Consider the following 27,259-nt stretch of genomic DNA (forward strand, 5'->3'; position numbering starts at 1 on the left):
TGTCCTATTAGTGTGAGTTTAAAAAAGTAAATTACAGTAATTAAGACATAATTATGTTGTCTTGGGAAGCTAAGGGTCATTTGGACTTGATTACTGGAATTCTCAGTGCCAAAGAAAAGTCAGGGAACTTTGGTCTTGGGTCTGTATGTAAATATTTGGGACTTTAGTCATCAGAGTATTTTAGTCATCAGAGTAGCACCTTCAGAATAAATTTCAACATTAACCTTTAGACGAGCTACAATAAATACAAAACTAGTGTAAGGGAGCTGAAGAGAGATTGGACATGGAAAAAACGGGTGTAGATAGACATCAGTATTTAGCTAGTGCAAAAAGCTGTCACTCATCTGGCCTCAACTCCATATATGGTATTCAAATATAAGTTTGGGAAAAGCCCCTTTGTAATTTTGGCTAAACACACGCACCACCTAATGTAGAGGGACCACTCGGCTGGAATACCAGAAGGTGGCTTTATGTATTACGATGCTAGTCCGTTGTGTACAGGACAGCCCACATAAGAGTGTAGTTATATCCCCCCCTCCCACCCCCCACAGTAGAGAAGTGTTTGCGGGGTCTTTTCATCCCCTCACTACCAAAGCTCGCAGAGGCCTAGGGGCGGCCCGTGTCTCCTGAAAACCCGTAAACGTCTTCTGATGGGTCCCTGGCTCGCTGTCCCGTCTCCTGGTGGTAGTTTCTTACCCCTTCAGGGGGCTCAGGTGGGACGGGTGGGTGGGATGTGCGGCTCTGCTCTTGGGCCCCAACATTGGAAAGGGATGCTCCCAGGCAGAGGGAATCCTTCCGGGGGCGCTCGGCGGCCGGCGGCCTTGGGGCGACTGTGGAGGGGGAGGATTTGAGCAGGAGTGTGGAGTTGGTGGCCGCCGAGGCCCGGGCAGCGGGTGCGCTCCACGGTCCTCCCTCGCTCGTCTCCTTTGCTCATATTTGGACTCGGCTGTCCGTGCCCAGGAATTTCCCGTCATGCCTCCCGCCGCCCCGTCCGTCGCCCGAAGCCTGGGAGGGAGGGAGCGAGCGAGGCTCGGACAGCGGCGGCGGCGCCCTGGCACCTCCATGAACCCGCGGCGGGCCCTCCCTCGCCCCCTCTCGCTCTGCCTCTGCCTCTGCCTGGCCGCGGTCGCGGCGCGCGGAGCGGCGCAGTCGGGTAAGTTTGGCTTCCCTCCCCGCGTCACCTCCGCCTCCCGGCCCGACCCTGCCAAGTCGAGGTGTGACCCCGACCCCGGCTCCCCTCCGAGCGCCGGCGGCGCCCCCTTTAGCCTCCTGCGGAGACGCCCCCTCTCTGGAGCCCAGGAGGCGCGCGGAAGCGCAGCGCGCCGCGAGGGCGGTGCAGACGGCTGAAAGGGGGTCAGGGTGGTGTGGGCCCCGCCGACGGGAGGCGTCTGGCCGCCCCGCTGACACCTAATCCGGCGCCGAGAGCGAACCTGAGCCGAGAGAGACTCCCGCCTGGCCGGGCCTACGCGGCAGGGGCCTGGGGGCAGCCCGGGGCGGCAGGGAGGGGACACCGTCCCCGGTTCCGAGGGGGGCGGCCCCCGGCTGGAGCCCCTGTCCCGCGCAGGTCGGCCGCGCCCAAGCGGCCGCTCAGATAACGGGTCGCGGTGCGTGGGAAGGGGCCGGCCGGGGCCGCGCCTGACGCTGCGCGTCCGGGAGGGGCGTGGGGCGCCGGGCGGCGCGGGGGCAGCGCGGGGCGCCGGCGGCGGGCGGGCGGCAAGGAGCGGCGCCCCGGGAGGCGCACAGCTGCGCGCCGCGTCCCCGCAGGGTCAGGCTCTCGCGGGCCCGGCTGGCATTTAATAGGCCAAAACCGAACAACCCCGAGTTTGCCAGGTACCAATTCTGTTTTGTTTTTAAGCGGAAAAAAGGCGTCCAAGTCTGTTTTTTGAGTTTTACACTGGACTGTTTCAAGGCAAACTCTACGGACAGAAGCTGCCATTCCTGCCTTACTGGTTTAGGACTGTAAGTGTGGTAATTTCAAAGTCTTAACCAGATGATTTTTACAGATAGTTTTCTTTAAATCGTGAAAAATATATGTGAGGAATTTCTTTTGCATAAGATTATTATTAAAAGTAGCTATTTGAAAGTACAAATGCAGAGTTTAAGGTAAATGAAATTGCATCAACTTTCATATTTGTGATGAGTATCTAGTCATCAAAACTTCTAAATTCTTACCTGGAACAAAAGAACAAATTACAGTATCTCAGAGTTGAGATTTTTAAACAAGTTTTAGTTTGCTTTTGTTTTTGTCACTAATGGACTAAACTGTCAAAATAAAATGGCTAACAGCTAGGACTTATAAATTAGCTGAAGGCTAACTCTTTTAAGCATAGACTTATATTCACCCTCTGGTCTGTCTCTTCATATTTCCATTTACAGCACTAGTGGCAGAATAGATTTTGAAAGATAGTTTTGTCTCCAAAAAAATCTTCGGGATTCATGTGATGCAAAAATGTCAATTCAGATTAATGGGAGACTTTAAAAATGTTTAACTTAAATGTGCAGTTTATAAATATTAATTAAAGTGTTATCAATTTCATGTTTGTTTTTGATTAGTATTGTTTTTCAAAAAGACCTTTTTATGGACTCATTGTTTAGGAGTAACTTTAATAGCACTTCTTGGGAAACACAAGTTTTAACTTCACATTTTATCAATGGTTTTTTAAAAAACTGTGCTGCATGAAAAAGAGTGGATTGTACTATCAGGGAATAGATGTACGTTTATTTTTTTTTCTTCAGTAATGTGTTGACTTACCCACTACTTGCGGTAAAGCTGTTTCTCAAGACCAAAACCCTCCATACTGTGGCCTCTTGTAGTAATTTTGGACACTAAGGTTATATTTGGACCATTTAAACATTATTCTTTTAATTTTGGTCTCAGCTGACATATATGTTTAATTTCTGGTGACTTTTATTAGGCCCCCATGTGAATGTCTGGAATTTTTTTATATTAAAACAAGTAGCTCTCTGTCATTTAGAATTTTGTCACAGTGCCTAAACTGCCTGTCTACCAAAGCTGCATGCACACAGCATGATTTAGGTTTTGAATCAACAAATGGTTTTGTGGCTTTTAAAGGTGCTTGTTCTGATACCTTAACTAAAATGTTAACCCATTAAATGAGAAATCTTTACTGTTTTGCTAAACCTGAGTAACAGGTAAATCCAAAAAATACCCCAAGAGTAGTTACCATAGTTTTTCTAATACATAGAAACTTCTTAAATAAAAAATATTCAATCATTAAAGAACAACTTTAGGAAATAATGCTGTTTGGTTCTAGCATAATCTGGTTACAATCCCTTTGATTTTTATTTCACTTATGTTACTATAGTTAAAGATTTGGTTGATGATATTGGTTCAGATATTTAGTTTCCTTCCCTGTAAAATGCTGAAGTTGGATGTAGTCTCCATGTCCCTTTTAACTCCAGGATTCTATTATATTTTTTAGTTTATATAATTCTGCAGAGCCACCTATTACATTGGGTTCAAACTTCTGATCGTCAACTCTCATATGCTATACATGTTAAACTGGTCTATTTGTAGTCAAATCTGATGGGTGTGGATCCAGCTTTGGGGAGCCTGGATCTGCCTCCAGAATATCTTGGTACCTGGCACATGTACACAGATGCACACATCTGGACAGAGTTCCATGATACTAAATTTGTTACTATCTTGCCCAGGTTTGATGGTTTGATACTCAGTTTTGCAATTTGGGTCCAGATTAGGGATACTACTATAGCACACCCAAACCTTTCTGTGATTGGAAGGCCTGTGGTTAGTTATTTGGGGCCTTTCAAGTGAAATGCCCTATATTGGGTTACCATCTTTTGATCATACCTCAGAGGAGACCAAATTGGACCTACCCACCTGGTTTATTCAGAATTAAATTGCCTTTGGAGAGTGGGCAGATAGCTATTTAATTTGCCAGTTGTTAGCATCTCTGAGTGCTGTACAGATAACTCAAGGTTTTATCTTGAATATTCATGTATTTTCTCCTTTCTCGGTGTGATGGATTTTCCTTTTAAAATGCTCAGGAGGATCCTGGACCCCTGTTCACATATTTGTCTCTTTAGTGTATCAAAGTTATATTTTTGACTTTTAAGGAAATAGAAATTAAGAGAAAAGAAAGTATAGAAAAGGCAGACCAGTAATAAATCAACCACTTAATGAAAGATTTTGGTATTGCTTCATTTAAGCTTGTATTGCAAGTAACAGGAATGAACTTGAACTTGTTTTAGGAAAATGAAAGAAAGGAATTTGATGGAAGCCAAAAGCAAACAGACCTTATTAGGGACCTGGGACTGGAAAAACTTGAAACTTTCCCTGTCTCTTCTTTGCCTGTCTTTGTTTCATTGTTCTCTCTTTGCTGACCTTTTTTCCCCCCCAGTTTTCCTGTGTTCATGGTTGAATGTGGCTGCTCAGTAGCTCCTGAGTATCTATGTGTCCTTCAGTTCCATGCCCAGGGTAAGACGAAATCATTGAGCCTTGATTCTAGATGCCTGGAAGGAAGACCTGATAGAGAGAGTCTGGGTCACATGGTTGACCTTCAGGTCTCTTTGATTCTAGAATTCTTTGTGGTTTGTAGGGCAGATATTTATGTTGTTTGACCTTGCATTTTTACATTTTATATTTTGGCGTTATTAGTCCTTAAAATGTATAATTTTCTCTTGATTGCAGTGGAAAAGAGTGTGACACCTGCAGTGGAATCCTAGGATGTTAGAGCATCCATTCATACTGCTGCAGGAATGCTGAAGGGGCAGCCTATGGGAGTAACTGAGTGTAGTGCCCATTCAGGAATTAAAACACAGCTTGGGATCCAGCAAGGTTGCAAAAATACTGCTTAATAACTAATCCATCCTACAGATAATTTCTACATATTTTCAGGAATTCACAGAATTAAAATGCTGAGCTCAGATAGCTCTAAAGGGTGAATTCATCAAAGCTCTATAAAGTGATAACCAACAGAGTAATAGTTATGGACCAAGAGTTAATCAGTTATCTTCCAATTTCTCACATATGTCTAGTATTTTCTGCCACTACCTTTCCTTAGACTGTTTCTGCCTCCTGGAATACTTTTCTCTAATAACATGTTGAATTCTTGTGGCTTCCATCTCATGATATTTTGTGAAGCTTTCTTTATCTCTTAGAATTTATCATTTACCTGTGCTTCTAAGATGTTTTTTACCTTGACTGGAGCCATTTTGCATTATAGTCGATACATACTTACCTTTTCACTGACCTCAAAGTTCTGTTAAACCAATGAATCATCTAGAAGAATTCTGATGGGCTGTTAGCATTCATTGTCCCAGCTGAAATGATTCTAAGTTTTTCAAATGTTCTGAAGCTTTTATAGCATCCTACTTGTCACCACCTTCTTTTGACATTGGACATCATACTGCTCTTCTTTCTCTGTGTTTGTCTGTTTTCTAGATTTTACAGGCTTTTCCATGAATATTCTGATTTGCTGTGTAAGGAACAAATATATAGAATGCTAGATTGTTTCCTGTAAACCGAGATGGCACAGGGAAGGAGAGTATATAGCAAATCATGAGGAAATCAACCTTTGTACCCAATATTTACCAGACCTGATAGAGAGCAGGTGTAGGAAAAAAGTGGGGCATGTATGAAGGGGTATAGTGGGAAGGTAAAGTATAAGGATGGAATATTAGATTTCACCTAGAACATGGAAGGCTCTTAATACTAGGCTAGGAAATTTGGACTGGGTTAGGAAGCCATGAGATTGAAGTTTTTTGGGTCCTTGATATGTCATTAATCAGACTTGGATTATAGGATATAGTATCTAATAATTAAGAGGATGAACTGAATTGAAGAAATGAAGAAACCATTGGGCCAGTAAAGAAGGGTTATAAGAGTTCTTCTGAGAGAATGAAGACCTGAACTGGGGTAATGGCAGCAGGATTAGAGAAGTGTTGCTGAGATAGACTGGACAGAAATAAACAACTGGGGAGAAGGGAAGGGAGGATGAATCAGTGATGATGCTGATACGTTAAACTGGGGTGGTTGAGAGAATGTGGACCCAGGGCAGATTTGTGGGTGGGGGTGAAAAGTAAGTTTTGTTTTAGATCTATTGCGTAGGATAGAACTTGCATATGGGAATGTGTAGTAAAAGCAAAAGTGTGAGACCCGTAACGTGGAGAGACCCAGGCTGGACATACAACGTGTATGAGTGAGGAAGGTTAAAAATGAAGGGGAGAAGAAAACACTTGCTGACTGGCGTAAGAGGAAGCTCACAGGAAAAGCATGATAAATAAAGTATAGTTGATGTGGCAATTAAAGATATGGCATTCAGTATATGGCATTCTGTCCAGGAGCCTTCCTTGTTTAGGGGACATCACATTAACTCACTTCATGAATAGTCCACCAGAAACGTTGAACAAAGGAGAACTGCAGCCAGGAGAATGACCTTCCTGAGTCACAGAATTGTTGGTATTTCCTTCTTTAACCTCCTCAGTGGCTTCTTATCTGAAAAGAACTTACCTCCTCAAATGTCTTCCTCATCCCCAGGCAGTGCTTCCTTCTGTACTCTGGGCTTCCTACGCGTTGTTCAGGTGGCCCTCAACATGCGTCCTGCTCAGTCTACCTCCCATTCCTCCCTTTACCTTCCCCATGGATGCCAGGCAGGTGTGATTCTCACCACATGGAGTACCCATGGCTTGCTTGCTTGCTTTTGTCGTTCATGGACACTTCTTATTGCCATGGTCAGGTTCTCATCCATAAAATAATTGCTGACAATTTCCTAATGTATAAAAAAGTTTATAATAAATCACATCCCTTCCTCTTCCTTATAGAATGTCTTGCTTCTCTTATTTCAAGTGTCACCTGCAAGGTTCTTGAACACTCGCATTGACCGCCCTGGCCACAGCAGCCTGACCTCTGACACTTGGCCTATTAGGCTGGGATAGCGTCATCACCTGGCACTGTATGTTTGTGTTACCCCGCTGTGTGCTGATTGGGAACCTGGGAGATAATTTCATGTTAACTTACTCTCTGAAGGAAAGCAGAGGGAGTTTACTTTTTTTAGAGGGTTTTATTTTCACACACTTAGAGGTCTATGAAACATGAAAATGACCTCAGGTGAAATAGAAAGAGTGCTGGTACAGGAATGTCTTCTCAGGCCCAGCTCCCTTCCAACAGTATACTCTGATTCTAACTTTCTAAAACTTGTACATTTTCATAACCACTTGTCTAAAATGACTTATTTTATGTTCAGTATACAGTATTCAGAGTGATTTGTTTCAGTTTAGAAAAGGGAGGTTTCCCATATATGAGTAGTAGCTTTTACTAGCTCTTGACTAAGAAAATATAATAGCAAAAAACCACTAAGAAAAACTGACGTGAATTTTTTAAATATAAAAGTATTCTCATATGGAAATTATGACTTACAGAGTCTGTAGGCACCTTGGCTTCTTGATTTGTGGATGCTCTCAGAAAGGTTCTGGTCCTGACTTCCAGTGGCTTATTGTTGTTTCCCTTTAGGACATGGGGGAGACTTGTTTGAAAATTTGAGCCATAGCTGACATTTCGAAATGACGGGAAAAGTTCTTTCAACATCCTTTTACAACAGCAGCTGCCGGTTTTGTGTCAGTGTACTTTATACTATTCAACAGTCTCAGGGACTAATATATGAACATTTCTAAAAATGATATTTTCAGGTATATGAGCATCATTCTTGGGGTAATAGTGCTGTTTTTAAGATGGAATTCAGTAGGTGATTTGCATATAAGTACATAGCTACAGCAGTCTCTGTTATGGCCATGGCATAACCATCTTCTATTCCTGTAAATTACACAATGAATCTTTATGGTTTCTTATGTCAGTTATTTTATTTCAGACAAGACAACAAAACAAAAAAAGGCAAAACTGACCAACCCTTCATTATCTATGTTAAACTTAAGGCAACATTGAAAATAAGCTCATGCTATGTTAGAGTCTTTACGAAATGTCAGGACAGCCTTTGTACAGATCAGAGATCCCTGAATTTTATGTTCGTTCTTTGGTTTCTCTTGTTTATGTTGTTTGGTTGTCAGGGAACCTGGGCTTTACTGGGGATGGGTGAGATCTATCGTGACTATTACAGGTGGATGCTTATTTTATCTTAGATGAGTGGTGTGCAAATAAGGAAAGGTAAGGCTATATGTTCCTCCCTGTACACAGTCTGGGAGATTAGATAGGACAGTTGGGCAAGGCCACAAGAAGTCTTGGAGCTCTGGTTTCACAGTAATTGAGAGAGAAAAAGAAAAAATGCATGCACTGAAGTCCTTGTTCCTAATTTCTTGGTGTGTGAATATGCCTTCTAGTCAGACCACCTTAGGGGGCCGGAAAGAGGATGGGTTGAAGGCAGAGGATGTTCACCTATGTGCAGAATTGAAAAATTACAGACTCATTAGCATATTTGTACCCTTGTGTATGTGTTCATATTGCAGGAGAGTCAGTGTAGTGCTATGAAAAGAACATCAGGTAACATGCTGGAAAACTGGGTTTTCCCTGTCCTGTTCTTGCCTCAAGCATGCAAGCTCCGTGTGCCTCAGTTTTCACATTTGCAACGTGAATGAATTGGACTGGGTGATACCTGAGACTGCTTTTGCTTAAGATTCTGTGATCTATGGGTTGTCTAAAATCTACAAGGAGCTTTCATAATTTTTAATGGAAATGACATGATTAATAAAGTTACAAAATTATGACTTCTCTTGTTTGGTTCAAGTTGTCTATTGTGGAAGTAAATATAAATGTTATTCTGGGACTAAGATCTTATATTTGTACTTTGTAGCCTAGGGCACCCAGTAACTTGATCCATAGGCAAACTTATGTAATAACCCTTTTAAAGATTTAGCATTTATTTAGAGGATAGATTACAATGTATTAGAAGCATCATATTAAATATCCCATCTGAAATAATGGGATTAAGCACTAGAATTATGTCAGTTGTTCTAAACGTACGGCCAAGAATTGCTTATTTAGGCTTGCTGATATATCTCAGATGGAAAAAGTCCTCTTTTATCAGAGTGTAGTGCTAATAATAGAATTTGCCTTTGACCATCCTAGAAATATATTTAATCTTAAAACTAATTCATTTGGTTTTCTCATTAAGGAAGAAAACTTTTCTCCATTTATCTTTAAAGAAAAAAAAAACTTTACTAACTGGATGTGTAAAAAAAGGTATCCTCCCTTGCCTTTAAAATGTATTAGTAAGTTTTTGTCCTTTTTATTATAAAATATTTCACATACCAAAAAGAATATATAATATCTATATAAGGCATAAAGAATAATTTGTTTAATCTGGGTACCCCCACTCATCTTCAGAAATGGAATAATGGAGCTGCCCTTGTGACCTTCAACACGTCACACATCTTAACCTCTGCTCAGAGTTACCCATGCTCTTGCATTTGTGATTATCACTTAACACATACGGGAACTGATAAACTCAGGCCTTTATAGTTGTACCATGGATGTATTTTTACATATTTTATTGTTTAGTTTTGCATGTCTTGGAACTCTGTATAAATGGTATCATCTGTTGGGTAACCTCTGTGGCTTGCTTTTTACCCCTGTGACATGTTTGTGTTTTCCATATTGGTGAACGGAACTAATTTTTTAAAGATTAGAATTTCTGTTATTTTCTATATTTTTTCTTTTTATTTATTTCTGTCCCTTAAACATTTATCCATTAGGGCTCTTGTATCTTTCCTATGGAGTCAAAACTTTGTATTTCTTCCCATTGCTTTAAAGCTTCATTGTCCATATATTGAATAATAATAATAATTACCATAGTGATAATAATAATTGCAAATACTCACATATAGATGTTACTTTGTGCCAGGCACCAGTCTAAGTACTTAATATTTGCATATATTAACTCATTGAATGCTCATGGTAACCTTATCAAGGAAGTACAATATTACCACAATGACTCATATACTAAGATTAGGGCCTGCAGTACGGAGGCATAAAGTAACTTGTATGACTATAATTTGAATCTAGGCAGTCTGGCTCCAGAGTTTGTGTTCTTAATCAGTACACTATTCTGATGCCTCTGAAATCTTTTCTTTTAGTTACACTTATTCCCATTTAATTTTTTAACATATTAAAATGTTTCTGTGACATTCAAAAAAGAATGACCCTAGTGTAATGTTCAAATTGGTTCTCCTGTACGTCACTAATTGCTTAAAGTCATGTCAGTTTAATTTGCTTCCTGGCTAGACCATGACTTTCTCATACAGAATTTTTTACCCCCAACTCTTTGGGATTTATTGTTGCCTTTTTTTCTATTTGGAAAGAAAAGTAGGCCTTCTTTATCCTTCTAAAATCTTTCAGTTTCTTACTTTTGGTCTATGGTTTGGAATTGATTCCACCAATATCCTATATTAATTTGGACCAGTTTCTTCATATTTAGGTGATGTCATCCTCTTTTAAAAAATATTTGTGTGACCTTAAATTAATCACTTTCTGAGCCTCAGATTTCCCAATTACATTTGTTAACTATAATTATTTTATTAATTAGACCTATGTAATCACTAATCAGAACTTTAGGTGTGAAATAACCAGGGAAGATCATGAAGAAAAATAATTAAATAAAGAGAATTTCTTCATAGTGGTTGGAAACTACTGATTTCCCCCAACCACTCAAATTACAGAACAAAAACTTCATCATAGAGTGATAAAATCCTTGGTACTGTATGGTTCTTATATAACTTTAATTTTTTCCTAGATCGATTACTTTCCTTATTGATTAATTTTTTCTCTTATATTCTGTGACCTCATGGTATTTTCAAGGTTTCTCAAGCTCTTGGATAATCTACTAATATTCCTTATTTAAGCATGCTCAAATTTCTCTCATTTTGAAAAACGAAAAGGCCTACTCCAGCTGCCATCCTCTGTGACCAAGTTGTTTTTACAAGTTGCTTACATCCTTATTGTCTCTCTCTATCTACCGTCCACCCAAAAATATGTGTTGAGCCCCTGCTGCATGTCAGGCAGTAACTCATCAAATCTCTGGGTATGAACCAGAGAGACTGGGGACTTTCGTTCTCAGTTTGGAACCAGCATGGGCTCTTGTAGAAAGAGCCAGAAGACCCAAGCACTTGCCAGAGTTAGGTGTTTGATCCAGATTATTAAGTTCTCCATACCTGTGACCTACCTGCTCTCTAGGCTTGACTCCTTCTATTTAGAATCCCAGTGAGAATCTGCTGGTCTCTCGCTGACTTGCAGGAACAGTGTTTGCGTATCAGGTGAGTTGGGAGTCGGTCTTTTCTTCAATACATCCTTTCTGTGCTTTATCTAGAAGAAGTGTTTCAAAGTGGGCTTATTCTATTTTAGTTTCCAGTGCTGATATAGATTTTTCTCTATAATTTATTTACCATTTCAGTGGGAAATGGCAGGAATCTAGCTGAGGGAAAGTATCTTTTAATTTGTATTTATTTGTATTGCCACTTTTGTCTTTGTGTGTGTGTGTGTGTGTGCACGTGTGCAGTGTTTCTTGGCAGGAATCTAGCTGAGGGAAAGTATCTTTTAATTTGTATTTATTTGTATTGCCACTTTTGTCTTTGTGTGTGTGTGTGTGCACGTGTGCAATGTTTCTTTTTCTCTCTGCTTCATTTTTTTATCCTTTGTTTTGTAACTATATGAGAGTTGTTTTTAGTAGGTGCATTTAAATCATTTATATTTTATGTTATCATGGACGTATTTGATGACACTCCTTGTCCTTTATCTCTTTTTATGATCTTTCCCCTCTGTTTTCAATCTTTTGCCATATGGTTTCTATGCTTTATTTACTTTTGTCTTTCATAGGGATTTGAAGGGTTGACATCATATTTTAGGTTCTGTGATCTTAAAAAAGTATTTAAAAGCATCATTGAGCTCAGATTAATCTTATTATTAAATTTAAAAAAGGAGATGCAATAGTATTTGATTCTTCTCTGCAAAAGGAATTTTGGATTTTTAAATATTTTTCTGTTCTGCCTTTGTTCAACTAAAGTGGGGTCTGTAGATCTATATGATTATTGTTGAATTGTTATTTTTACATTGTATGTTCTCTCTTTTAAGATTATTTTTATCTTTTTCATATAATTATATAATAACATCTACTGCATTAAGTCAGTACCACCATCCTTTTTATTGATTAACTTCACCATTTAAGGATGTTTTTATTCATATGCTATTTGGCCAGAGCCTGTCCTGTTTTTATTCATATGCCATTGGCCAGAGCCTTGGTATCTTTTTTTTTTTAAGTAAGGAAGAATATATGCATGCCCAGTTCCTGAGCTCTCCTGTTATCTGAGGGAATTGCAGAATGTTATGTAACATGTTAACCCTCCCTTGAAAATCAACATCTAATTGATTAGAGGAATCCAAAAAAGCATAACTAGGAGGCTGGAAAATGCCTTTAGAATAATGTGGATGCAAATAATAGTGTAATTATGGAGTATAAAATGTTGCTAGCATTCTATGTAGAAGAAGAACCTAGGAACAATGGATTTTACTAGTATTTAGATGACAAATTAATAGTAGTAACAGGTTACTGCTGGAAATTCAATACCTCTGATGTTGAAGATCATTCTTAGCGTCATGATGCAAAATTAGTTATAAGACCTAGAACAGTTTTATATTTGAATGAGAGTGAGTGACATTGGCAGTTTTAGTTAATTGTAACATTATTTTATAAGTCCTATTGAAATGTTCAAATTAGAATTGAACAAAAGTTTACATTGTCACATTACTGTTTTATTAGTACATCATGCATGTATAAAGTTAGAGCACTATGACTGAAATAGTTGATTGTAAAACTTGAAAATTTTCTTTTGTCAAAAGATCATTTTTTTGACAGTCACTGAATCTTTTTTTTTTATTATAGGGTTTGTTTTTTATTTTTTTATTTATGTTTACTAGGCTCTCCCCTACCCCAAGTCCCCCCCACAAACCGTATTACAGTCACTGTCCATCAGCATAGTAAGATGTTGTAGAATCACTACTTGTCTTCTCTGTGTTGCAAAGCCCTCCCCTTTCCCCAACCCCCCACATTATACATACTAATTATAATACCCCCTTTCTTCTTCTCTGCCCTTATTCCTCCCTACCCTCCCATTCTCCCCAGTCTCTTTCCCTTTGGTAACTGTTAGTCCATTCTTGGGTTCTGTGATTCTGCTGCTGTTTTCCTTCAGTTTTTCTTTTGTTCTTATACTCCACAGATGAGTGAAATCATTTGGTATTTGTTTTTCTCTGCTTGGCTTATTTCACTGAGCATAATACCCTCTAGCTTCATCCATGTTGTTGCAAATGGTAGGATTTGTTTTCTACTTATGGCTGAATAATATTCCATTGTGTATATGTACCACATCTTCTTTATCCGTTCATCTACTGATGGACATTTAGGTTGCTCCCATATCTTGGCTATTGTAAATAGTGCAGCGATAAACATAGGGGTGCATCTGTCTTTTTCAAACTGGAGTGCTGCATTCTTAGGGTAAATTCCTAGAAGTGGAATTCCTGGGTCAAATGGTAAGTCTATTTTGAGCATTTTGAAGAACCTGCATATTGCTTTTCACAATGGTTAAACTAATTTACATTCCCACCAGCAGTGTAGGAGGGTTCCCCTTTCTCCTCAACCTCACCAACATTTGTTGTTGTTTGTCTTTTGGATGGTGGCCATCCTTACTGGTGTGAGGTGATATCTCTTTGTGGTTTTAATTTGCATTTCTCTGATAACTAGCGATGTGGAGCATCTTTTCATGTGTCTGTTGTCCATCTGAATTTCTTCTTTGGAGAACTGTCTGTTCAGTTCCTCTGCCCATTTTTTAATTGGATTATTTGCTTTTTGTTTGTTGAGGAGCATGAGCTCTTTATATATTTTGGATGTCAAGCCTTTATCGGATCTGTCATTTATGAAAATATTCTCCCATGCTGTAGGGTACCTTTTTGTTCTATTGATGGTGTCTTTCGCTGTACAGAAGCTTTTCAGCTTAATGTAGTCCCACTTGCTCATTTTTGCTGTTGTTTTCCTTGCCCAGGGAGATATGTTCAAGAAGAGGTCACTCATGTTTATGTCTAAGAGGTTTTTGCCTATGTTTTTTTCTAAGAGTTTTATGGTTTCATGACTTACATTCAGGTCTTTGATCCATTTTGAATTTACTTTTGTGTATGGGGTTAGACAATGGTCCAGTTTCATTCTCCTACATGTAGCTGTCCAGTTTTGCCAGCACCATCTATTGAAGAGACTGTCATTTTGCCATTGTATGTCCATGGCTCCTTTATCAAATATTAATTAACCATATATGTTTGGGTTAATGTCTGGAGTCTCTAATCTGTTCCACTGGTCTGTAGCTCTGTTCTTGTGCCAGTACCAAATTGTCTTGATTACTATGGCTTTGCGGTAGAGCTTGAAGTTGGGGAGTGAGATTCCCCCTACTTTATTCTTCTTTTTCAGGATTGCTTTGGCTATTCGGGGTCTTTGGTGTTTCCATATGAATTTTTGAAGTATTTGTTCCAGTTCGTTGAAGAATGTTGTTGGTAATTTGATAGGGATTGCATCAAATCTGTATATTGCTTTGGGCAGGATGGCCATTTTGACAATATTAATTCTTCCTAGCCATGAGCATGGGATGAGTTTCCATTTATTAGTGTCCCCTTTAATTTCTCTTAAGAGTGACTTGTAGTTTTCAGGGTATAGGTCTTTCACTTCTTTGGTTGGGTTTATTCCTAGGTATTTTATGCTTTTTGATACAATTGTGAATGGAATTGTTTTCCTGATTGTTATACATTGTTAGTGTATAGGAAAGCCACAGATTTCTGTGTGTGAATTTTGTATCCTGCAACTTTGCTGTATTCCTATATCAGTTCTAGTAGTTTTGGAGTGGAGTCTTTAGGGTTTTTTATGTACAATATCATGTCATCTGCAAATAGTGACAGTTTAACTTCTTCTTTACCAATCTGGATTCCTTGTATTTCTTTATTTTGTCTAATTGCCATGGCTAGGACCTCCAGTACTATGTTAAATAACAGTGGGGAGAGTGGGCATCCCTGTCTTGTTCCCGATCTCAGAGGAAAAGCTTTCAGCTTCTCGTTGTTCAGTATGATGTTGGCTGTGGGTTTATGATATATGGCCTTTATTATGTTGAGGTACTTGCCCTCTATACCCATTTTGCTGAGAGTTTTTATCATGAATGAATGTTGAATTTTGTCGAATGCTTTTTCAGCATCTATGGAGATGATCATGTGGTTTTTGTCTTTCTTTTTGTTGATGTGGTGGATGATGTTGATGGATTTTCGAATGTTGTACCATCCTTGCATCCCTTGGATGAATCCCACTTGGTCGTGGTGTATGATCCTTTTGATATATTTTTGAATTCTGTTTGCTAATATTTTATTGAGTATTTTTGCATCTATGTTCATCAGGGATATTGGTCTGTAATTTTCTTTTTTGGTGGAGTCTTTGCCTAGTTTTGGTATTAGGGTTATGTTGGCTTCATAGAATGAGTTTGGGAGTATTCCCTCCTCTTCTATTTTTTGGAAAACTTTAAGGAGAATGGGTATTATATCTTCTCTGTATGTCTGATAAAATTCCGATGTAAATCCTTCTGGCCCAGGTGTTTTTTTCTTGGGTAGTTTTTTGATTACCGCTTCAATTTCTTTGCTGGTAATTGATTTGTTTAGATTTTGTGTTTCTTCCTTGGTCAGTTTTGGAAGGTTGTATTTTTCTAGGAAGTTGTCTATTTCTTCTAGGTTTTCCAGCTTCTTAGCATATAGGTTTTCATAGTAGTCTCTAATAATTCTTTGTATTTCTGTTGGGCCCGTCGTGATGTTTCCGTTCTCATTTCAGATTCTGTTGATGTGTGTTGATTCTCTTTTTTTCTTAATTAGTCTGGCTAGAGGCTTATCTATTTAATTTATTTTCTCAAAGAATCAGCTCTTGGTTTCATTGATTTTTTCTATTGTTTTGTTCTTCTCAATTTTGTTTATTTCTTCTCTGATCTTTATCATGTCCCTCCTTCTGCTGACTTTAGGCCTCATTTGTTCTTCTTTTTCCAGTTTCGATAATTGTGATGTTAGACTATTCATTTGGGTTTGTTCTTCCTTCTTCAAATATGCCTGGATTGCTGTATACTTTCCTCTTAAGACTGCTTTTGCTGTTGGGGCTTTGTGTTGTTGTTGTCATTTATTTTCATATATTGCTGGATTTCCATTTTAATTTGGTCATTGATCCATTGACTATTTAGAAGCGTGTTGTTAAGCTTCCATGTGTTTGTGAGCCTTTTTGCTTTCTTGGTACAATTTATTTCTAGTTTTATACCTTTGTGGTCTGAAAAGTTGGTTGGTAGAATTTCAATTTTTTTCAATTTACTGAGGCTCTTTTTGTGGCCTAGTATGTGGTCTATTCTGGAGAATGTTCCATGTGCACTCGAGAAGAATGTATATCCTGTTGCTTTTGGGTGTAGAGTTCTATAGATGTCTATTAGGTCCATCTGTTCTAGTGTGTTGTTCAGTGCCTGTGTGTCCTTACTTATTTTCTGCCCGGTGGATCTGTCCTTTGGGGTGAGTGGTGTGTTGAAGTCTCCTAAAATGAATGCATTGCAGTGTATTTCTCTCTTTAGTTCTGTTAGTATTTGTTTCACATATGCTGGTGCTCCTGTGTTGGGTGCAGATATATTTAGAATGGTTATATCCTCTTGTTGGACTGAGCCCTTTATCATTATGTAATGTCCTTCTTTATCTCTTGTTACTTTCTTTGTTTTGAAGAGTATTTTGTCTAATACTAGTACTGCAACTCCTGCTTTTTTCTCCCTATTGTTTGCATGAAATATCTTTTTCCATCCCTTGACTTTTAGTCTGTGCATGTCTTTGGGTTTGAGGTGAGTCTCTTGTAAGCAGCATATAGCTGGGTCTTGTTTTTTCATCCATTCAGTGACTCTATCTATGTCTTTTGATTGGTGCATTCAGTCCATTTACATTTAGGGTGATTATCGATAGGTATGTACTTATTGCCATTTCAGGCTTTAGATTCGTGGTTACCAAAGGTTCCAGGTTACTTTCCTTACTATCTAAGAATCTAACTTAACTCACTTAGTATGCTGTTGCAAACACAATCTAAAGGTTCTTTTCTATTTCTCCTCCTTTTTCTTCCTCCTTCATTCTTTATATATTAGGTATCAGATTCTATACTTTTTCTCTATCCCTGATTGGCTTTGGGGATAGTCAAGTTAATCTTGCATTTGCCTCGCAATTAGCTGCCCCACCCTCCCTACCATGATTTTACTACCTCTGGTAACAGCTATCCAACCCAAGGAACACTTCCATCTATAGCAGTCCTTCCAAAATAGACTTCAGAGATGGTTTGTGGGAGGTAAACTCTCTCAGCTTTTGCTTATCTGGACATTGTTTAATCCCTCCTTCAAATTTAAATGATAATCTTGCCAGCTAAAGTAATCTTGGTTTGAGGCCCTTCTGCTTCACTGCATTAAATCCATCATGCCACTCCCTTCTGGCCTGTAAGGTTTCTGCTGAGAAGTCTGTTGTTAGCCTGATGGGCTTTCCTTTGCATGTGATCTTATTTCTGCCCCTGGCTGCTTTTAATAGTCTGTCCTTATCCTTGATCTTTCCCATTTCAATTACTATGTGTCTTGGTGTTGTCTTCCTTGGGTTCCTTGTGTAGGGGGACCTGTGGATCTCCATGGCCTGAGAGACTATCTCCTTCCCCAGATTGGGGAAGTTTTCAGCAACTACCTCCTCAAAGACACTTTCTATCCCTTTTTCTCTCTCTTCTTCTTCTGGTATCCCTATAATGTGAATATTGTTCCGCTTGGATTGGTCACACAGTTCTCTCAATATTCTTTCATTTTTAGAGATCCTTTTTTCTCTCTGTGCCTCAGCTTCTTTGTATTCCTCTTATCTAGTTTCTATTTCATTTATTGTCTCCTCCACTGTATCCAACCTGCTTTTAATACCCTCCATCGTGTTCTTTAATGATTGGATCTCTGACCTGAATTCATTCCTGAGTTCTTGGATGTCTTTCAGTACCTCCATTAGGATGTTCATTATTTTTATTTTGAACTCACTTTCAGGAAGAGTCATGAGGTCCATATCATTTAAATCTTTCTCGTGAGTTGTATTAACAGTTTTACTCTGGACAAGGTTCCTTTGGCGTTTCATGTTTGTATATGGCACCCTCTAGTGTCCAGAAGCTCTATTCTGGAGCTGCTCAGCCCCTGAAGCAATGTCAGAGGTCACAGGGGAGCGGTACCGTGGGTAGGAAAGAGCTGTTCCCTGCCTCCTGGCTGCTGTGCCTGTCTCCACTGCCTGAGCCAGTGGGCCGGGCACACAGGTATAAGTTTTTGTCCCAGAGCAGCCAGATATGGATCCCTGCTTTCCACAAGCAGTCTCCCCAGGAACTCTGCCTGTATTAACTTTCCAACCCAGTAGTCATGCGAGTCTCATGAAAGCACCATGAAATGTAGGTTTGTGCACCCAGCGCAGATCGCAGAGCTAGGTATTCAGCAGTCCCAAGCCTTCCACTCCCTCCCTGCTCCGTTTCTCTTCCTCCCGCCGGTGAGCGGGTGGGGGAGGGGCTCGGGTCCCGCGGAGCCACAGCTCTGGTACTTTCCCTGTTTGGTGTGGTCTGCTCTTTTCTCCAGGTGTGTGTAGTCTGACGAGTCCTCTTTCCTGTTGCTCTCTCAGGATTAGTTGCGCCAATTAAATTTTCTATTTGTATCCAGTTTTAGAAGGAAGCCTCTGTCCTCTCATGCCGCTATCTTTAATTCTCTCAGTCACTGAATTTTAATTGCTGAAATGTAAATATTAGTCTCAGATTAATTTTAGAAGAGTTGTCTGTTAGACATTCCTTCATTTTAAAAGTAGACTAATTAAAATAATCGAACAGACCATGGAATTACACAGAACCCCCAACAGAAAGGATCCAAGGAGGACAACACCAAGACACATAGTAATTAAAATGGCAAGGATCAAGGACAAGGAAAGAGTTTTAAAGGCAGCTAGAGAGAAAAAGGTCACCTATAAAGGAAAACCCATCAGGCTAACATCAGACTTCTCAACAGAAACCCTACAGGCCAGAAGAGGATGGCATGATATACTTAATGCAATGAAACAGAAGGGCCTTGAACCAAGGATACTGTATCCAGCACGACTATCATTTAAATATGATGGTGGGATTAAACAATTCCCAGACAAGCAAAAGCTGAGGGATTTTGCTTCCCACAAACCACCTCTACAGGGCATCCTACAGGGACTGCTCTAGATGGGAGCACTCCTAAAAAGAGCACAGAATAAAACACCCAACATATGAAAAATGGAGGAGGAGGAATAAGAAGGGAGAGAAGAAAAGAATCTCCAGACAGTGTATATAACAGCTCAATAAGCGAGCTAAATTAGGCAGTAAGATACTAAAGAAGCTAACCTTGAACCTTTGGTAACCACGAATCTAAAGCCTGCAATGGCAATAAGTACATATCTCTCAATAGTCACCCTAAATGTAAATGAACTTAATGCACCAATCAAAAGACACAGAGTAATAGAATGGATAAAAAAGCAAGACCCATCTATATGCTGCTTACAAGAAACTCACCTTAAACCCAAAGACAAGCATAGACTAAAAGTCAAGGGATGGAAAAACATATTTCAGGCAAACAACAGTGAGAAGAAAGCAGGGGTTGCAGTACTAATGTCAGACAAAATAGACTTCAAAACAAAGAAAGTAACAAGAGATAAAGAAGGATACTACATAATGATAAAGGGCTCAGTCCAACAAGAGGATATAACCATTCTAAATATATATGCACCCAATACAGGAGCACCAGCATATGTGAAACAAATACTAACAGAACTAAAGAGGGAAATAGACTGCAATGCATTCATTTTAGGAGACTTCAACACACCACTCACCCCAAAGGATAGATCCACCGGGCAGAAAATAAGTAAGGACACACAGGCACTGAACAACACACTAGAACAGATGGACCTAATAGACATCTATAGGACTCTACATCCAAAAGCAACAGGATATACATTCTTCTCAAGTGCACATGGAACATTCTCCAGAATAGACAACATACTAGCCCACAAAAAGAGCCTCAGCAAAATCCAAAATATTGAAATTCTACCAACCAATTTTTCAGACCACAAAGGTATAAAAGTAGAAATAAATTCTACAAAGAAAACAAAAAGGTTCACAAACACATGGAGGCTTAACAACATGCTACTAAATAATGAATGGATCAATGAACAAATCAAATAGAGATCAAGAAATATATAGAAACAAATGACAACAACAACACTAAGCCCCAACTTCTGTGGGACGCAGCGAAAGCAGTCTTAAGAGGAAAGTATATAGCAATCCAGGCACACTTGAAGAAGGAAGAACAATCCCAAATGAATAGTCTAACATCACAATTATCGAAACTGGAAAAAGAAGAACAAATGAGGCCTAAAGTCAGCAGAAGGAGGGACATAATAAAGATCAGAGAAGAAATAAACAAAATAGAGAAGAATAAAACAATTGCAAAAATCAACGAAACCAAGAGCTGGTTCTTCAAGAAAATAAACAAAATAGATAAGCCTCTAGCCAAACTTATTAAGAGAAAAAGAGAATCAATACAAATCAACATAATCAGAAATGAGAATGGAAAAATCACGATAGACTCCACAGAAATACAAAGAATTATTTAAGACTACTATGAAAACCTATATGCCAACAAGCTGGAAAACCTAGAAGAAATGGACAACTTCCTAGAAAAATACAACCTCCCAAGACTGACCAAGGAAGAAACACAAAAGTTAAACAAACCAATTACGAGCAAAGAAATTGAAACGGTAATCAAAAAACTACCCAAGAACAAAACCCCGGGGCCGGACGGATTTACCTCGGAATTTTATCAGACACACAGAGAAGACATAATACCCATTCTCCTTAAAGTTTTCCAAAAAATAGAAGAGGAGGGAATACTCCCAAACTCATTCTATGAAGCCAACATAACCCTAATACCAAAACCAGGCAAAGACCCCACCAAAAAAGAAAATTACAGACCAATATCCCTGATGAATGTAGATGCAAAAATACTCAATAAAATATTAGCAAACAGAATTCATCAGTATATCAAAAGGATCATACACCATGACCAAGTGGGATTCATCCCAGGGATGCAAGGATGGTACAACATTCGAAAATCCATCAACATCATCCACCACATCAACAAAAAGAAAGACAAAAACCACATGATCATCTCCATAGATGCTGAAAAAGCGTTTGACAAAATTCAACATCCATTCATGATAAAAACTCTCAGCAAAATGGGAATAGAGGGCAAGTACCTCAACATAATAAAGGCCATATATCATAAACCCACAGCCAGCATTATACTGAACAGCGAGAAGCTGAAAGCATTTCCTCTGAGATCGGGAACAAGACAGGGATGCCCACTCTCCCCACTGTTATTTAACATAGTACTGGAGGTCCTAGCCACAGCAATCAGACAGAACAAAGAAATACAAGGAATCCAGATTGGTAAAGAAGAAGTTAAACTGTCACTATTTGCAGATGACATGATATTGTACATAAAAAACCCTAAAGACTTCACTCCAAAACTACTAGAACTGATATCGAAATACAGCAAAGTTGCAGGATACAAAATTAACACACAGAAATCTGTAGCTTTCCTATACACTAACAATGAATCAATAGAAAGAGAAATCAGGAAAACAATTCCATTCACCATTGCATCAAAAAGAATAAAATACCTAGGAATAAACCTAACCAAAGAGTGAAAGACTTATACTCTGAAAACTACAAGTCACTCTTAAGAGAAATTAAAGGGGACACTAATAAATGGAAACTCATCCCTTGCTCATGGCTAGGAAGAATTAATATCGTCAAAATGGCCATCCTGCCCAAAGCAATATACAGATTTGGTGCAATCCCTCTCAAATTACCAGCAACATTCTTCAATGAATTGGAACAAATAATTCAAAAATTCATATGGAAACACCAAAGACCCCGAATAGCCAAAGCAATCCTGAAAAAGAAGAATAAAGTAGGGGGGATCTCACTCCCCAACTTCAAGCTCTACTACAAAGCCATAGTAATCAAGACAATTTGGTACTGGCACAAGAACAGAGCCACAGACCAGTGGAACAGATTAGAGACTCCAGAAATTAACCCAAATAAATATGGTCAATTAATATTTGATAAAGGAGCCATGGACATACAATGGCAAAATGACAGTCTCTTCAACAGATGTTGCTGGCAAAACTGGACAGCTACATGTAGGAGAATGAAACTGGACCATTGTCTAACCCCATATACAAAGGTAAACTCAAAATGGATCAAAGACCTGAATGTAAGTCATGAAACCATTAAACTCTTGGAAAAAAACATAGGCAAAAACCTCTTAGACATAAACATGAGTGACCTCTTCTTGAACATATCTCCCTGGGCAAGGAAAACAACAGCAAAAATGAGCAAGTGGGACTACATTAAGCTGAAAAGCTTCTGTACAGCGAAAGACACCATGAATAGAACAAAAAGGAACCCTACAGTATGGGAGAATATTTTTGAAAATGACAAATCCGATAAAGGCTTGACGTCCAGAATATATAAAGAGCTCACATGCCTCAGCAAACAAAAAACAGATAACCCAATTAAAAAATGGGCAGAGGAACTGAACAGACAGTTCTCTAAAAGAGAAATACAGATGGCCAAGAGACACATGAAAAGATGCTCCACGTCGCTAATTATCAGAGAAATGCAAATTAAAACTACAGTGAGGTATCACTCACACCAGTAAGGATAGCTGCCATCCAAAAGACAAACAACAACAAATGTTGGCGAGGCTGTGGAGAAAGGGGAACCCTCCTACACTGCTGGTGGGAATGTAAATTAGTTCAACCGTTGTGGAAAGCAGTTTGGAGGTTCATCAAAATGCTCAAAACAGACCTACCATTTGACCCAGGAATTCCACTCCTAGAAATTTACCCTAAGAATGCAGCAATCAAGTTTGAGAAAGACAGATGCACCCCTATGTTTATCGCAGCACTATTTACAATAGCCCAGAATTGGAAGCAACCTAAATGTCCATCGGTAGATGAATGGATAAAGAAGATGTGGTACATATACACAATGGAATACTACTCAGCCATAAGAAGTGGAAAAATCCAACCATTTGCAGCAACATGGATGTAGCTGGAGAGTATTATGCTCAGTGAAATAAGCCAAGCGGAGAAAGAGAAATACCAAATGATTTCACTCATCTGAGGAGTATAAGAACAAAGGAAAAACTGATGGAACAAAACAGCAGCGGAATTACAGAACCCAAAAATGGACTAACAGGTACCAAAGGGAAAGGAACTGGGGAGGATGGGTGGGCAGGGAGGGATAAGGGGGGTGGGGGAAGAAGGGGAGTATTAAGATTAGCATGCATGGGGGGGAGGGAGAAAGGGGAGGGAGGGCTGCACAACACAGAGAGGACAAGTAGGGATTCTACAACATTTTGCTAAGCTGATGGACAGTAACCGTAATGTGGTTGTTAGGGAGGACCTGATATAGGGGAGAGCATAGTAAACATTGTACTCTTCATGTAAGTGTTGATTAAAGATTAAAAAAAAAAAAAAGAAAGAAAAGGGGGATTACTCCTTGATAGGATAAAACTATTGGTAAATCAAAGATCAACACATGCTTTAAATATCCTTAATGTTGATCACTTATAGTTCATAATGCGTGATCAAAACCGAAAGTTCACCATGTAAGAATTCGTTCACCATGTAAGAACTTGTTCGTTATGCTTCATAAGATTGGAGACTGATGAGAATTAGGCTTGAGATGGATTAATGATTGTACATTGAGCATTGACCCCCCTATACTGAATTTTATTGTTGTTAGCAACCATTTGATCAATAAATATGAGAGATGCCCTCTCAAAAAAAAAACAAAAAACAACCATTTGATCAATAAATATGAGAGATGCCCTCTCAAAAAAAAAAAGTAGACTAATTAAACTCTCCAGCACACAAACACATATTCACCCACACACATGGACATGTACATATACACATTCTCTCTCTCTCATTCTCTTTCTTCACAGGGTATCTCAAATCTCTTGCTTTTCCTTCTCAGTAAGGGAAGTAGAAATTCACTGAGAAGCTTGCTAGTTACTTTCAAAAACATTATCTCATTTAATCCTCCCAAAGTGCTATGACATACATTGTGCAGGTAAAGAAACTGAAGATCAGAGAAAGTAACCAACTTGCTCAAGATTTACCACTTGGGTAAGTGATAAAGTCAGAATTTGAATCCAGTTCTGAGTTTTTCCTGTTTACCACATTGCCTCAATACAGTACAGAACTCTAGTCCTGTGGGAACTAGGACATTGTGCACAGAGAAGGGGGAAAACAGAGGAAGCGGAATTTGAGTTCAATTCTATGAGAACATTTATTGAGCCTTTATTTTACAGAGGTGAACTGATTCCTGTCAAGGAGTTTATAGGAGAGGCATATATTCAAACCTAAAATTGTGCCATGCAATAATAGACATAATATAGAGGTACTGAAGTGGGAAGTAGTATGGAGGAAGAATTGATTCATTTTCTAAACTTGGTCTTGAAGGTTAAAAACGAAGAGCTCATTCTTCATAAAATATGGTGTATATGGGTGAGAGTAGAAAAGGTATGTGGGAAATGGTAAGTAGTTGGCTATCATCAGAAGAGAATATTTACTTCTTCCAGAAATACTGAATGGTTGGGTACTGTGTGTAGTACTAGAGATAAAGTAAATGAGAAGGCAGTTTATGGAGCATATAGTGTGCCTGGGGGTGTTGAGGACTGAAATTATAGAATTAGGAAAGGAAGTGAATCTTTTAAGTCCTCAGTGCCAGGATAGATTGGTTGAATTTTCCCCTGTAGGTACTAATGAGCTGTGGAAGCACGTGAAGCAGGGTTATGACTTGGTCAGAGGTAGAATACAGTGCTGGTGCAGCGTATAGAGGGTGGATGTGAGGGGAGTCAGGTTAGGGGCAGGAAGACTGGTAACAGGCCATTGCTATATTCTAGATGAGAAGAAAAGAAGAGAATGTATTTGAGCAGCATCTTGGAAATAAAACTGACAGCCCTTAGTGTTGATCAGATGTGAATGGTTTTAATAGTGGCTGGGTAGATGGAAAGTATCATTTAAGAAGATTAGGAATTCGGAAAGCATAATACATTGGTGAAAAAAGAAAGTAACAGATTGAATTTTAGATATGATAAATAGTTTGAGGTGCATGTGGAATATGCAAATTATTTTTAAAACAAGATCTAATCACCTAAAACTAATAAAATCTCTGTAGGACAAAGTAGAAAGAATATTCTGCAAAATATTTTATTTCTTTTATCTTATGATCTCATTCTGGGCTTCTCCTCCCTCCCAAGTCCAACAATGTGTCAAAGAATAGTTGATAGAGGCCGTTAAGATTTACCTTTCAGTGAAATAGGAGTCCATCTTCATAAAACTCCCCTATCTACTGTGTGAGATGCAAGCCACAGCACATACCATCATGAGAATTGGTTTTCATCATTTTGGTGGCAAATTTCTAACTTAAAATATTTAAAGCATGATTTAAGGATACTTGTATTTTTAGAGCTTATATTCAACTTATTAAAAATTGTCTTTTAGTGATGGATATAGATACTGTAGTTTATAGTCTCAGGCACAGGATTTAGCAAGTTTTATTAGCAAGTTTTTCTTTAGATGAAATGGCCCATTGAGGCACTACCTCTTTTTCACAAGTATACGCTTTGTTTTTATCAAAAATCTGCACATGGTTCTTAGTACAGCAGAACTTAGGGTGAAAAGCAACAGCCTCCAACCCCATCCTTCCCAATGTCTGTCTCACTGCTCTGAACTAATGCTTTTACATCATTCGGGTGGTTCCCTGATTTTAGTCAGTAAAGTCATAGCACTATGTGTTTAATCAATTTCAGATAATATCCAGTTAAGAATTTATCTGCTCTCTCCATTCTGTCTGCCATTGTTTGCTGTTCTATTGATTTTTTAATTCTCCTACTGTCCTATATAGATATAGATATACAGTATCTATATCCATCACTAAAAGACAATTTTTAATAAGTTGAATATAGCTCTCCTATTTTTAATTCTCCTATCTCATTGCTCACCCGCTTTTGATAGGCTACACACCAAGCTGTTGTGACAGAGAGATTCCAAGGAGAGTGACTTACATAAGTAGAAGTTTATTTTTCTCCCCCCGCTCAGAGGCTGAGATTGGGTGGGTGATAGCTGTGTTGCATGACCTGTCAGGTCTGCCTTCTTCACCAAGTAGCTGCCATTTTCCAGTCCAAGGACTCTGCCCCCCACCCCCCATCAGGAATACAAAGTTTTAGCACAGGAAACGACAAATAAGTATTTGCTCTTATGTCAAAATGTTAGCATCCCTCCCCTCCAAGTTTACTTTCTGCTGCAGAAAGTTAGTTGTTACAATTCTCCAGGGCAGAGGAAGTCTCTATAAAGCAAGAGGCTTTTTGTCTTTAAAGGAGTTGACCTGAAAGAGCACACACCATATTGACTTACATTCCATTGGCCAAAATTTAGTATGTTCCTAATGCAGCAAAGGAGGCTGAGAAATGTTGCTCTGTGTTCAGTTATAATGTCAGAGAGCTCTGTTCCTAATAGGACAAGAGAAGAATGGATTCCAAAGGTCAATTACCATTTTCCAGTCTAGTTAGTATCTCCTAACTCCCCATTTTGTAAGGTGAGGGCCCTGATACTCTTACCCTTTCTTCTACCTTTCTTTCTGGACTTCTTTACATTTTGCTAGCTATATACATTTTGTTTTAAAATGTGAAGTTTCTAAAGTTTATTTTCTCTTCTGAAACCACAGCCAGATCTTTGTCAATAGGTTGTTTCTAAAAGCTTATTTTGATATACATATTGTTTTCTGGGTTAAAAAAAAAAACCTCAAACCTGTAGTTTCTTCTCCTTCAGTCCAGGGTCATAATATCTGAGCCACTGGAGAGGGTACATATTTTTCGAGTATTGCGACAAATGGATTATTTTTCCTTATATTTATAGATTGATTTAAAAAAGAGCATTGTATTTCTAAAGTCTGCATCTGGGTTATTAGATCATTAAGAGGATCTACAGTGAACATGGTTAGTGCCCAGAGAGCTTTCAGGCACTCCAGGAAATGAGATTTCTGAATTCAGTAATTTTATTTTAACTAGGAGCTCCTCAGTCAGTTTTGCAAGATTAGAAGATCCATTCAAA

The 27,259-nt window shown here is 39.0% G+C and overlaps 1 protein-coding gene across 4 annotated transcripts in view; it reads left to right on the plus strand.

Annotated features, from left to right (window-relative positions):
* The first annotated feature begins 957 nt into the window (after window positions 1-957).
* MSRB3 (methionine sulfoxide reductase B3) overlaps window positions 958-27,259 on the plus strand; it is a 179,996-nt gene continuing 153,694 nt past the window's right edge. Inside the window, exon 1 of one of the 4 annotated variants that reach the window (XM_017661728.2) lies at window positions 958-1,153. In XM_017661728.2, coding sequence (XP_017517217.1) covers window positions 973-1,153 — 181 coding nt within the window. In that variant the 5' untranslated portion in view covers window positions 958-972. The other 3 variants (XM_017661729.3, XM_017661731.3, XM_017661730.3) reach the window with 3 other exon arrangements.

This window comes from Manis javanica, chromosome 10 (genome assembly GCF_040802235.1).
Source record: "Manis javanica isolate MJ-LG chromosome 10, MJ_LKY, whole genome shotgun sequence".
NCBI classification, from domain to species: Eukaryota; Metazoa; Chordata; class Mammalia; order Pholidota; family Manidae; genus Manis; species Manis javanica.